At 43.3% G+C, this 14,738-nt stretch overlaps 1 protein-coding gene across 3 annotated transcripts in view; it reads right to left on the reverse strand.

Annotated features, from left to right (window-relative positions):
* Positions 1 to 536: 536 nt before the first annotated feature.
* The window catches only part of BTAF1 (B-TFIID TATA-box binding protein associated factor 1), a 105,456-nt gene continuing 91,254 nt past the window's right edge, over positions 537 to 14,738 (reverse strand). For all 3 annotated transcript variants that reach the window (XM_045024926.1, XM_045024928.1, XM_045024925.1), the window contains 3 exons: positions 12,430 to 12,589; positions 2,617 to 2,787; positions 537 to 2,273 (listed from right to left, as the gene is read on the reverse strand). In XM_045024926.1, the coding sequence (XP_044880861.1) occupies positions 2,133 to 2,273; positions 2,617 to 2,787; positions 12,430 to 12,589 (472 nt within the window). In that variant the 3' untranslated portion in view covers positions 537 to 2,132. The remainder of the gene's footprint in view (positions 2,274 to 2,616; positions 2,788 to 12,429; positions 12,590 to 14,738) is intronic.

Genomic DNA, 14,738 nt, shown 5'->3' on the forward strand with positions numbered 1-14,738 from the left:
AATTCATTTTCAAATGCAGCAGAACAGTCTTACTTTATAGGATGAGGGGGAAATTGTGGAGAGGGAGGGGGTTTTAACAAAAGCAATCTGTTATTTTACATAGTTGAGGTCTCTAATGGTTTTTAGTCTCTGATGCTTAAGTGCACAACAAACTACAAACTGTAGATTTTGATATCTATACATATATCCAATATATGTATTCATTCAGACACCTTTGTAAATTTATCTATAATTTAATATATTTATAAAATTGTGTACATACTAGTACACACATGCACATCTATAAACATACATACCACCTTTATTATTGACTCCCTTTTATAAAAAGCTGCTTAATATACAGCTACTGTATACTCACTCCCAGCTATTAAAAGCCCTTTAGAACAGGGGTGGGCAAACTTTTTGGCTCAAGGGCCACATCTGGGTATGGAAACTGTATGGCAGGCCATGAATGCTCATGAAATTGGGGGATGGTGTGGGAGGGCTGAGGGCTCCAGCTGGGGGTGTGGGCTCTGGGGTGGGACCAGAAATGGGGAGTTCAGGGTGTGTGAGAGCGCTCCGGGCTGGGGGGCTCAGGCTGGGGGTGCAAGCTCTGGGTGGGGCTGGGGATGATGGATTGGGGGAGCAGGAGAGTGCTCTGGGCTGGGATGGAGGGGTTCGGAGGTTGGAAGGAGGTCAGGGGCACGGGCTCCGGGTGGCGCTTACTTCAAGCAGCTTCTGGAAGCAGCGGCATGGCCCCCTCCAGCTCCTATGCGGTGCCTCTGTGCGCTGCCCATTCTGCAGGCAGCGCTCCTGCACTCCCATTGGCCACAGTTCCTGGACACTGGGAGCTGTGGGGGTGGTGCTTGGGATGGGGGCAGCATGTGGAACCCCCTGGCTGCCCCTACATGTAGGAGCCAGAGGGAGGACATGCCACTGCTTTGGGAGCCGTGTGAAGGCACAGCATGCGTGGAGCGGGGCAAGCACTGGACCCTGCTCCCCAGCAAGAGCTCGAGGTTAGATTAAAACATCTGAAGGGCCAGATGCAGCCCCCGGGCCGTAGTTTGCCCACCCCTGCTTTAGAATCTTTGTTACATGATTAACTCAAATACTCCATTCCCTCAGATTGAGTGGAGGTATTTCTATGATGATATGTATGTATATCTATATCCCTAAAGAAAATATTTCCCCATCTTCTGTTTAAGAGGTTTTAATTCATGCACTAGTACAGTAAACAGTCTCTTCAGCATGGATTTTAGAATTCTAAACAGTGCAAAATCTACTTCTGGAAAAGTTCTGTTTGTATATTTGTTTTTAGTTACAAAAAAATATATAGGATTGAAACCTATTGAATACATAGGTCTCTGAATGGGGCTATATTCTAGCCTGATAGATAAATTAAAAAAAGCACACCCTCTTAATGGGATGCATAGATGGCCTTAAACAGACCATGTACCTGTATTTAGTATAACACATTAGATTAAAAAGTTGAAATCAACTGCTCTCAAAGTGATGTCAAAAGATTGAAGAGCATTATATATTTATATTCAATATACAGAGGTGGGCACACATAAACCTAGTTCCATTTAGTTTCCCAACACTCTTTCTAGCTTCTAAGGTTTGCCATTGGTGATGTACATCTTGAAATGATCTGAATGAAAGATCATTATAACTTGTTAAGTTGAATTTTTTTTTTACTTTAATAAATCATAAAAGCAAGTTATGTTTAAAATAAAAAATGTAAACTAACAAACCTGAAGTACTCACTGAAACATATTTGTACAAAACTACAGATACAGCAAGAAACAATGGTGGACTTATTTCAAAAGGAAGTAACACTTGTTAGCATATGTAAAACTTGCTGTGTTTTATTCCTCTACCAAATAAGAATTTGCATCTGTTTAGCAAGTAAAATTCAAACCACCTCACGATATGTTTACATTTAAATTTTTATACAGTGCAAATATTTAAGACAGAATAATTCCCCCAGTGAAACGTATGACACTATTCAGTGTCAGTCTTTTGCTGATTCTTCTTTCAAGAAGTCTATTTACATATTGAGCTATAGGTTCACTATATATGCTTTGAAATTTGCTGAATATCAGCAGAAAAATATGTGAACTAGCAGCAATTGAATCAAGAATATAAGATGGTTACTTGAGTGAATGCATAAAGCTTTCTAGACTGTATTCAGAATCATACTGTTCTGGATCCCAAAGTTCTCCCAGATTTTCAAGAACTGATTTCATAGAGGCTTTCCCAGAAGAAGTATCTGCTTTTTCACTTTTCCCATCCTTAAAAGAAAAAAAAAATGGATACATTTAAACTGTAAGTTAAAAAAACAAAAGTGTTCTATAATATTTATTAATCACAAGCATCTTATTTATTCCTAGTTTCCCTTTACACACATCAACACAGGAACATCTCTGAAGGATTGATATTGGTGCTTTTTGGAGCATTGGGGAGTCCATTCCAAGAGGATGAGGGTAACTGCTACTTGGGGAACATCTTGGTGTTCATTATTCTATTTCAAATGCTTGTCTGACCAGTAATCTTAGGATTCACATCACATCATTTTTTATGTTTGCAGCTCTAAATGCTTATTTTTAGTAGATAATTTTGCAAATGATTCTTTACCTTGTCAAGAGTGAATAGGTCAAGAAGCTGATCTGTTCCCATGCTTTGTAGGCTAGCATTCTCTTGACTAATCACTGTATTTGCAATATTCATTTTGAACTTCTGCAGACCCATAATTTTCTCTTCCAAAGTTCCTCTTGTTATCAAGCGATACACATTGACAACACGTTTCTGAAAGGAAAAATTCTCATTATACAATTATTAAAACGTGTCTAGACATGGTTTTAAAATGTTAATTACAAACCAGGGCATGGGACAGAGGATTTGGGTACGAGACAGCTTTTAGTGAGTGGAGCCACACAGGTAAAGGCAAAAAGCAGTCCCAAAAACAAAGTGCCAACCTGCTCAGATAGTGCTTATAGTGACTGGAGTTAGATTTCTTAGACTCTTGCTCTCTCCAGCTCACAAGACATGGACCAGGCACATAATGTCCTTGAGGGAAAAGGGAGAGAGTCTTGTTTTCAGCAGTAACATTTCTACTCGTTCAGGGCATGATCCTGAACACACAACTCCCATTGAAGTCAATAGGTATTGTGGATGCTTGATACCTATCAGTATAAGGCCTTTAGGCCTAACTTCAGCAAAACACTTAAGGACATGCTTAAATGCTTTTCTAAATTAGCGTCTTTACAAGCAGTACTTCTAGAGATAGATAGTCAGTCAGTTTCAGGCCTTTGTTGATAGTGGATGCACCAAGGGATGGTAAGTCAAGATGAGAACAGTACATCATGGAAAAGTATATGATACTAAACTCCCATCAAAAAGGCAGACCAGGGGGAAAATAATGAAAAATAAGTGCTTTACAAGCATGAATTAAACCTCAAGCTCTGTTGCTGCTCTGGTGAAGCTTTTTGTGGCTACATCTTGCTGAGGGCCTGAAGTCCTCTCTTGATTTGAGGAGTTCAGTAACTTAGCCAGAGATTATGGGTCTGCCAGAGGTTACAGGAGTGGGTGAGCAAGGGGCTGCACTGTGGCTTGCACAGTGCAGGAGGTCAGACTAGATGGTTATGATGGTCCCTTCTGGCCTTGAAGTCTTCAGAGGACAGCAGGTCCACCTTGTAGTGCTTGATAAAGATGGTAGCATTTGACCAGGTGACTGCATTATAAATTTCTGCTGTGGGTGCATTAGCTTTTTCAGCCCATGAGGTCACCAGCGATCATTTAGAGTGTGCTCAGATCCCTTCTGGAACCAGAATCTCCAGTGCTTTGTATGCTTCCACAATGCATCATCTAATCCACTGAGCAACAGAGGAGATGGACGCTCCGAATCCTTGGCTGAAAGGCTACAAACAGGGCACCTGCTCTCCTTGTGGACTCTGTCCTTGGAGGTAAATTTTCAGAGACATCTAAAGCAGGGGTTCCCAAATTTGGTCTGCGGCTTCTTCAGAGTAAGTTCCTGGTGGGCCGTGAGACGATTTGATGACCCAAGCATCCGGAGGTACGGCTGCTCGCAGCTTCCAGTGTTCCGTGGTTTGCCATACCCGGCCAATGGGAGCTGCAGGAAGTGTCACCGGCTGGGCTACCGCTTTCCGCAGCTCCCATTGACCAGGAACGGCGACCTACGCCTACTGGAAGCTGTGAGCGGCCGTACCTGCGGATGCTCAGGTAAACAAAGCATCTCGTGGCCCGCCAGGAACTTACTCTGAAGAAGCTGCGAACCAAGTTTGGGAACCCCTGATCTAAAGTGTGCCCTCTTGCCTCAGAAGGCTATGGCCTTGGACAGAATGAAGGTTAAACCACCTCTTGCGAATCATGGAAAGAGTTCACCTTTGGGATCAATGATTCTGGAGTTTTGAGCACCACCCTGTCCTGATGAAATATGCAGTAAAAGTTCCTGCATTGAGACCACCACCAACTCAGTCATCATGTCCACCAGGCAAGTGTCAATCAGAAACCAACTTTTGATGGACAAATAAAAACAAACACCAATGCTTTGAATGGATGTTTGTCAGGGCTCTCAGTACAAGTGGCGTGCCACTTGGGAAAGAGAGGTCTAATATCTGGCTTGACTAACTGCACTGCCATAAGGAATCTGGCTACCCGGAGGTTCTCTGTCAGAGAACCCACGGATCCTGCAAATATCATGCTACTAAAAGGCAGACACCTGATGTGTCATGGTGTTGAGGTAGAGACCGTTGTCGAAGCCCTTCTTGAAGAAAATCCAAGATAGCTGGAATTCCTGGATTTCTAGGATTGGCTTCATGTTCCCAGCACCAGCCACAAAACATAGTCCAAATACAAGAGTATGCTTTCAAGGACGATGTTCTTTCAAAAGAAAGAAGTGTTCCGATGACTTTCAAGGGCAGATTCAATTATACCAGTGCTTCCTTTTCAAGATAGAACCATTTCAGGTCTGGATAAAGCAAAGGACCTTGTGAGAAAAACTGATGTCCTATCTCTTTGGGAGCTGGTACCAGTGGTCTCAATTTCCATCATCAGGTCCAAAAACCAGGATCTTGTTGGTCAATGCAGGGTTATTACTGTCACCTGTTCTCGTTTTATTTTCTGAAGCACCTTCCCGTAATAATGAGAAGGGTGGAAACACATACAGGAGGCCCTGCAGCCATCTGTACGATAGGGCCTCTCTCCCAATGGATCTGGGGTCCACTTATCTGGTGAAGTACTTTGGTCTCTTCACATTCATGTGGTTCATGAATAGGTCAGTTAATGGCAGGCTGGGGGGCATGGCTCAGCATTCACGTCACGCTCCTTGTCAGTACCAAGCCCAAGCTGGGGAAATTAATGATCCAACCAGCAGACCAAATTCAGTGTGGAATCCTGGAAGTGTGCCACCTGAGGCACATTGCACATACATGAAGAAAAATGGCAGGCTGAACAATTGGATGATTAACTTGAAGACTTCCTGATTCATGCACCACCAGGAGTTATTCACTTTGTGCTTGCTGAGCCAGTCTGCCTTCTGGTTCAAGTCTCCCTTTATGTGAGCTGCCTTAAGAGAGGAGAGGAGAGAATGCTCCACACACTGCACAATTTCTGTTGCTTTGACATGTAGTGCTGGGCTTCTTGTTCCCCCTTGGTTGTTCACATATACAACCATGGTCATGTTGTCTGACTGAATCAGGATGTGGTTCCTCTCTAGGCTGGACAGGAATCTTCATAGCACAAGTTTGACCATTCTTAGTTCTAGGAGGTTTCTACTGTGGATCCTTTCCTCCAGGCTCCATATGCCTTGAGTTATTTGGGACCCAAGTGCGGTCCCCAGCTCTTCAGGTTGGTGGCAGCTGAGAAGATCGGGAAGCTGGAAGTGCACGGGCATGCCTTGCAAACATTTAAGGACTTAATCACCTGTTCCAAAACCTTCACTTGATCTTCCATGTATTCTGAGGAGTAGTCCCATACCTTTAAGACAAAGCCTTAAAAGGGATCTGATGTGTGATGAAGTGATCTCTATGCATGATACTAGGACATCTAGCAGTTGAAGGCTCAATGCAAAAGTGGGCCTCTTGCAGTTCCAAAACAATGTGAGGATGTCTTGAATCTTCTGGAACATCTCTAGAGATGGATATTATCCTTGCTATTGATGATAATAAACCAATGTTCCTGCAGGAAATTCAAGGTCAGGGACATAGTTCTGCATGTTGTTGGTGGGGATGGAGCTATGATTAAAATGTCATCTCCAGGAAGGGATACAGGTGGATCCCTTGTGACCTGAGTCTGGCTAGGATTACCACCATCTTTGTAAAGACTCAGGGGGGCTGAGGACCAGCTGAATAGAGCGTCATATTGAGCATGCCTTCTGTCATAAGTAAACCTTAGGAACCTGTGATGGCACAGTCTGATTGGGTTGTCAAGATATGCATTTTCAGATCCATTAAGTCAGGGATGACATTGTAGTGGTTAATATCTCCTTCTAGAACTTCATTTTCTTCATCCACTTGTTGAGCCTTTTGAAATCTGGAATGGCTTGGTTTCCTCCTGTATGCTTCTCAATGATAAAGAAGATTGAGTAGAACCCCAAGCATCTTTCTTCTGAGGGACCACTATTACTCCCATATCCAGGAGGTCAGAATCACAAGAGTAGGACTGAAAGGGATCTCAATAGTCCTCTGCACTCAAGGCAGGATTAGAGTAATAACTAGACCATTCCTGACAGATGTTTGTCTAACCTGTTCTTAAAAATCTCTAATGACTTAGATTCCACAACTTCCCTAAGCAATTTGTTCCAATCCTTAACTACACACAGTTAGGAAGTTTTTCCTAATGTCCAACCTAAACCACCTTTGCTGTAATTTAAGCCCATTGCTTCTTGTACTACCATCAGAGCTTAAGGAAACCAATTTTTTAAAGAGTCTGAGATTTTAAGAGTCCCCACCTGCTGGATCCCATTCCGCCAGGGAGTGGGGGAAAGGAAACACTTCCAGACCCCTCTGGGCCAAATTGGGAAGGAGGAGGGTGCTTATGAGCCCTGCTTTAATTATGGTGCTCAGGACCCATTTTAGGACTTTGGGGGAGCATTTGTAACCCCACAGTTCTGTTCCCTCTATTCTCCAGGGGCCCCCTTGAGTCAGCTGACTGCGGTCCTCCTCATCCTTTCATGCTCTGCCCGTAGACTCCTAGTCCTCTCCCCCCTCCCGCCCCTGCATATTGGAGTGTCAGCTGCTCCAGTGGGTAGAATCATAGACTTTAAGGTCAGAAGGGACCATTATGATCGTCTAGTCTGACCTCCTGCACAACGCAGGCCACAGAATGTCACCCACCCACTCCTGTATCAACCCCCTAACCTATGTCTGAGCTACTGAAGTCCTCAAATCGTGGTTTAAAGACTTCAAGGTGCAGAGAATCCTCCAGCAAGTGACCCATGCCCCACACTGCAGAGGAAGGCGAAAACCCCCAAGGCCTCTGCCAATCTGCCCTGGAGGAAAATTCCTTCCCGACCCCAAATATGGCAATCAGCTAAACCCTGAGCATGTGGGCAAGACTCATCAGCCAGACACCCAGTAAAGAATTCTCTGTAGTAACTCAGATCCCACCTCATCTAATATCACATCACAGGCCATTGGGCATATTTACTGCTAATAATCAAAGATCAATTAATTGCCAAAATTAGACTATCCCATCATCCCATCCCCTCCATAAATTTATCAAGCTTAGGCTTGAAGCCAGATACGTCTTTTGCCCTCACTGCTCCCCTTGGAAGGCTGTTCCACAACTTCACTCCTCTGATGGTTAGAAACCATCTAATTTCAAGTCTAAACTTCCTAATGGCCAGTTTATATCCATTTGTTCTTGTGTCCACATTGGTACTGAGCTTAAATAATTCCTCTCCCTCCCTGGTATTTATTCCTCTGATATATTTATAGAGAGCATTCATCTCTCCCCCTCAGCCTTCTTTTGGTTAGGCTAAACAAGCCAAGCTCTGAGAGTCTCCTTTCATAAGACAGGTTTTCCATTCCTCGGATCACCCTAGTAGCCCTTCTCTGTACCTGTTCCTTCTTAAACATGGGAGACCAGAACTGCACACAGCATTCCAGATGAGGTCTCACTAGTGCCTTGTATAACGGTACTAACACCTCCTGATCTCTACTAGAAATACCTCGCCTGATGCATCCCAAGACCGCATTAGCTTTTTTCACGGCCATATCACATTGACGGCTCAGTCATCCTGTGATCAACCAATACTCCGAGGTGCTTCTCCTCCTGTTACTTCCAACTGATGCGTTCCCAGATTATAACAAAATTTCTTGTTATTAATCCCTAAATGCATGACCTGCACTTTTCACTATTGAATTTCATCCTATTCCTATTACTCCAGTTTACAAGGTCATCCAGATTTTCCTGCACGATAGCTGTCTTTCGCTGTATTGGCAATACCTCCCAGCTTTGTGTCATCCGCAAACTTTATTAGCACATTCCCACTTTTTGTGCCAAGGTCAGTAATAAAAAGATTAAATTAGATTGGTCCCAAAGCAGATCCCTGGGGAACTCCACTAGTAAACTCCCTCCACCCTGACAGTTCACCCTTTCAGTAAGATCTGCTGTAGTCTCTGCTTTAACCAGTTCCTTATCCACCTTTCAATTTTCATATTGATCCCCATCTTTTCCAATTTAGCTAATAATTCCCCATGTGGGGGAATGCCTTACTGAAATAGAGGTAAATTAGATCCACTGTTTCCTTTGTCTAAAAAAATCTGTTACCTTCTCAAAGAAGGATATCAGGTTGGTTTGGCACAATCTACTTTTTGTAAAACCATGTGGTAATTGGGACAAAATACAATTGACCTCAATGTCCTTAACTACTTTTTCCTTCAAAATTCTTTCCAAGACCTTGCATACTACAGATGTCAAACTAACAGGCCTGTAGTTACCCGGATCACTATTTTTTCCTTTCTTAAAGATAGGAACAATGTTAGCAATTCTCCTGTCATACAGTACAATCCCGAGTTTACAGATTCATTAAAAATTCTTGATAATGGGCTTGCAATTTCATGTGCCAGTTCCTTTAATATTCTTGGATGAAGATTATCTGGGCCCCCCGATTTAGTCCCATTAAGCTGTGCGAGTTTGGCTTCTACCTCGGACGTGGTAATATCTACCTCCATATCCTCATTCCCATTTGTCATCCTGTCATTATCCCTAAGCTCCTCATTAAAGACTGAGGCAAAGTATGTGTTTAGATATTGAGCCATGCCTAGATTATCCTTAACCTCCACTCCATCCTCAGTGTTTAGCAGTCCCACTTCTTTCTTTGTTTTCTTCTTATTTATATGGCTACAGAACCTTTTGCTACTGGTTTTAATTCCCTTTGCAAGGTCCAACTCTACATGGCTTTTGTCCTTTCTCATTTTATCCCTACATGTTCTGACCTCAATAAGGTAGCTTTCCTTGCTGATCACTCCCATCTTCCACTCCTTGTAGGCTTTCTGCTTTTTCTTAATCACCTCTCTGAGATGCTTGCTCATCCAGCTTGGTCTACAACTCCTGCCTATTAATTTCCCCCCCCTTTCTTGGGATGCAGGCTTCTGCTAGTTTCTGCAACTTTGACTTGAAGTAATTCCAGGCCTCCTCTGCCTTTAGATCAACAAGTTCTTCAGTCCAATCCAGTTCCCTAACTATTTTCCTTAATTTTTTTAAGTTAGCCCTTTTGAAATAAAAAACCCTAGTCACAGATCTATTTTTGTTTATCCTTCCATTTAGTTTAAAGTGAATTAGCTCATGATCGCTTGAACAAGGTTGTCCCCTACAACCATTTCTTCTATGAGGTCCTCACTACTCACCAAAACCAAATCTAAAATAGCATCCCCTCTTGTTGGTTCAGCAACTACTTGGTGAAGGAATCCATCAGCTATCGCATCCAGGAAAATCTGAGCCCTATTATTATTACTAGCACTTGTCCTCCAGTCTATATCTGGGAAGTTAAAGTCTCCCATGATCACACAATTCCCATTAGTATTTACTTCATTAAAAACATTAAAGAGCTCTCTATCCATATCCAAATCAGATCCCGGTGGTCTATAGCACACCCCAAGCACTATCCCAGGGGAGGCTCTAGTAGTAGCAGCTTTCTTCTGCAATGTGATTTTTGCCCAGACAGACTGTCTTATCCATTCCATCCCTTCTTATTTCTTTACAGTCTACCTCATCATTGATATACAGTGCTACACCACCACCCTTGCCTTTATTTCTGTCTTTCCTAAACAGCACATACCCTTCAATACCTGTACTCCAGTCATGACTACTATTCCACCATGTTTCTGTTATCCCTATAATATCCGGTTTCACTTCCTGAACCAGTAACTCTAGTTCCTCCATTTTGTTACACAGGCTCCTCGCATTGGTGTACAAACATCTTAGTTTTTGCTGTTTGGCTTCACTCACATTCTTTACCCGATTAGGCCCAGACATTCTACTGCCAGTATCACCTACTAGACTGGTATCTACACTACCCTTCCTTCTTATGTCTTCTCCTACAAACAGCTGTATCCTTTTTTACTTTATTTTCTTCCTCTCAAATGTTAAAATCCGGCATGGAGATTACCTGGACATCTCCCAATCATCTCTCCCCAATTCCTAGTTTAAAGCTCTCTTAATCAGTTGTGCCAGCCTCCATCCTAGACGTCTATTTCCTTGCCTACTCAGGTGACGTCCATCCCGAGAGAACAGTCCTCTGTCCATGAATGCCTCCCAGTGGCCATACACTCCAAAGCCCTCCTTATAGCACCATGGTCTGTTGATCGTCATAATCTTGTCACACCTTTGTTGCCCTTCTGCTTGTTCCTGGAGAATCAAACTGAAGATCACCTGAGCCTCGATTTCCTTAAGCATCTTCCCCAGCCTGGCATAGTCTCCCTTGATATGTTCCAGCGAGAATCTAGCTGTATCATTTGTTCCCACATGAAGGGCAATCAGTGGATTCTTTCCCGCTCCTGATAGGATCCTCTTCAGCCTCAGGTCCACACACTGTATCTTAGCACCTGACAGACAGCACACCCTTCTGTTCTCTGGATCAGCTCTGGTTACAAGCCTGTCTATTCTTCTCAGAAAGGAGTCCCCAATCACATAGACCTGCCTTTTCCTGGTGACGGTGCGATTCTACGGCCTATCTCCTGTTCCCTCTGGCTGCAAGTCCTCTCGATTCGTATTCTCCCTTGCAATCCTCCGCAACCCATCCTGTATCCTCCTGGGGCTCATATTTGGTGTTATCTCCATTGACTCTTCCCCTCTTCCTACAGGACTAGCTGCTCTTTTCTTCCTTGTCTTCTCATCTGCAGCGACCACGTGCTGTGCCCCTACTTTGTTTTCCAACTCTGTAAACCTGTTCCTGAGCTCTATTTCTCCTTCACTAGCCAGTCTCTTCCTCTGCCCGGTTCTCTTAGTCACATGCTTTCACTGTCCACTTTCCTCACCCAGCAGTCTCCCCTCAGAGTTCTTTAGTCCTGCTTCTATCTGCAAGTGTGAGTTTTTCCCTTCAGACTCCTCATGTCTTTGCTCCATCATCTGCTTGAACTCCCTTCTAAACTCCAGAGTTTCCACCTGCATCTCTAATCCTCAGATCTTTTCTTCCATCAGCTCTATCAGGCGGCACTTCATGCAGACAACTCTTTTCAGGTACCCCCTCCAGGATCATGTACATGCCGCAGCTTCCACATCCAGTCATCTTCATTATGTCTTCCACTGCTTGGGTCACTACCACTGCTGCCTCTGTATCTGTCACAGGCTTTTCACCTTCCCCTCCAAAAGAAGTCCCACCCAAACTCCCCTGTTTACAGCTCTGTTTGCTGGCTCCTGTGCCGCTGCAGCCTGTCCAACTCATAGCCCTGGGACGTAATAGGGTTAAGGACAGAAGGCTGGGCACAATCGACCTTCTGCTGAGGCCAGGAGGGCAGTCTCAAAGATGGAGCACTGTTTGGTGCTTTTCAGGCTGCTCTGCTGTACCTCTGCACCTTCCAGGTACAGCAGAGCAGCCAGCAGGGAGGCACTGTACCTAAGGCTCTGTGGGTTTCCAACACCTGGCTAAAAACTGGCCGGAGAGGGTGGGGGAGGGGGAAGGGGGAGTAGGGAAATCATTGCTCACCACTGCCCCAAATTCTGATAAAAAAGCCCTCTTAGCCAGATGCAAAGGCAGGAATTGTAAAAACCATTATCCACATGCTGCCACGAAAGCAGAGAAACTGAAATCAAGCAGGAGCTGAGAAGGTGTGGCCAGACTATGCAACTCCAAAACTCTTGTCTGTCCATGAGTTGCAGAGAGAGGAGAGCAACACAAACACCAAAAATTGTAGGAGATCCTGGGCTGCGGGAACAAAAAAAAGGTGTTTCTGATAACTCATGAAAGATTAACAATTGGTATTTTACCTGCCCAATACGATGTGCTCGATCCATTGCTTGCAGATCTCTCATTGGGTTCCAGTCATGTTCCACAAACACTACTGTGTCAGCTCCTGTTAAGTTAAGTCCCAGTCCACCAACATGAGTGGTAAGCAAAAGAACATCTATGGATGGGTCATTATTAAACCTATATATACACAAATATAAAAAAAAAAATCAAGTATTTAGAAGTTCATAAGAGTGACTGCAGAAATGAAATGGAACAAAACTACAAGTAATTAAATTAATAATTAATGTTGTATATAACCACTTTTGACATCATATTTTTCACTGCTTGTTGTAAAGCTTTTTTTTTTTTTTTTTTTTTAAATTTTAAGTCACCCGAAAGAGGTTAATTTACACAGGCAGAGATTGTACCTCACCAGAAGAGGAAAGAATTCAGTAAAAAATACTTTACATTATTTACAGAATAATACTTCCCAAAAATATAAAATTAGTTAAGGTAAAAGTTAATATGAATGAAGGCATTTGTTTCCTTAAAATGATTCTCAAATCTGTTTCCTAAAAATCAGAAAAAGATTAATTTGACACACTGCTACAATGCCAATAACGTTGCATCAATTCACTTTTGTTAATGTAGAAAAATTTGCCAGTAGTTGGGGTACAATGGTATAAGCCACCTGCAACCTCCATTCTACTTGGAGATTCAGAACCAACTGGCACAAGCTCTTAATGCAGGTGGGGTTGGCCAGGGCATGTTGACTCAGTACGTTGACTAGGCATAGCTCCTTAGGGATCATTGGCTGGAACTTAAAGCTGCCTCGCCTAGTTGAATTCCCAGGGGATGGTAACAGTACTGCTGCCTGCCCTCTCCATGGGAACTCTTTGTCGCTATGGATTGACAAATGGCTTCTGTCTATCTGGCCTATAGTCACCAGAGACAGCAGGATTGTAGGTGAATAGTGGAGGGTACACTAGTCTAAACAGGCTTTACAGAGCCTTACAATAGGGTCACACTGCTATAATACCGGGGGAGGGAGAAAAAACAACCCCTCCCCCGCCATTGACATGGACAGGTGTCAGGCAATTTAAAATTCTAGTGGGTCTGAAAAAGGAAGTCTATATAATACTGCCATGTATTTTTTTTTTGAAGTACACATATGGGATCTAGTATACTATTCTAGTGACATTGTGTTACAAGTAAGAATGTTCTTTTCACCAATCCTCCTGCCTGAACCTCCTGATTGTTGGGATCAGAAGTCCAAAGAGGAACAAGGATAGGAAAATTGGTCGCTGTCACTTCGCTGTTCTCTAAGCCTCCTGGGCTGCTAGTAATACTGCTCCCACATGTGTATGATTTACTCTATTCCGCCTCCCACAGGAACTACTATGCATAGTTTCCCAAAAGCAGCAGCAGATTGAAAGTTAGTTTCATTGCTGTCTTCAGTGTTCTGATAAGCAGCAATGAAACAGCAGTCTTGATTCCCATGCTAGATTCTATGAAAGCTATGAGCAGCAGCACAGTCTTGAGGCAAACAGCTCCACACCCTCAAGTTTAGCCACTGCAGTGCTGGCTTCCTTAGTTCAGAGCCATAAGAGTCAGAAAACGTAATAAAAATAAAATAAAAGTTAAATCTGCAGACGCTCTACTCATTAGGGAAAACACTTTCCTGTCATTGGCAAGTGGGCTACTGAATTTACAAGCCTGTGTTTAAATCTAGGATGAACTGGGTTTTGAGTATTATCTTGTGAAGTTATTGGCTGGTCCTTTCAAAGGCCATGTTAATTGTAACATGCTGATGTGAATACTCAGAACTGGGGGCCACTGTGTTACTTCTCTGCCTCTGCAAGCGTGAGCTTTACTAGATATAAGACTGTCAGCTCCCTGCCACATCAATTGGTCTTCCTCACCAGCAAACTTTTCTAGGCTCCCCCAGCCCAAATCTTGTCTAGCAAATAACAGTAAGTAGTGAACTCCAGCTTCTCCGAGATGTTTCTTTGCACTGCCTAGCACCTATCACTATATAGTCACAGTCACTATTAAAGTACGCTGCTCTGATAAAGCAATTTATTAAAACAACGGGTAAAAACACCCTTCCCTTTGAAACACAACACTGAATTGGTTTATAATAAAAGCAAAACGCATGGATTAAATGATACTAAGTAAAAGAGATAAAGGTAGAGATGGTTACAAACAAAAGTGAAAATATGCACCTAAATGTCAAACAATATGCAGTCTTTGTTCAAGATGGTTTCTCTCACAGCTTGGGGGAGGGGAGATGTCACAAGTATATGGAAGGCTCCAGTCCTCTTCTTGAGGAGCACCATACAAGGAC

Source organism: Mauremys mutica, chromosome 7, assembly GCF_020497125.1.
Source record: "Mauremys mutica isolate MM-2020 ecotype Southern chromosome 7, ASM2049712v1, whole genome shotgun sequence".
Classification (NCBI taxonomy): Eukaryota; Metazoa; Chordata; order Testudines; family Geoemydidae; genus Mauremys; species Mauremys mutica.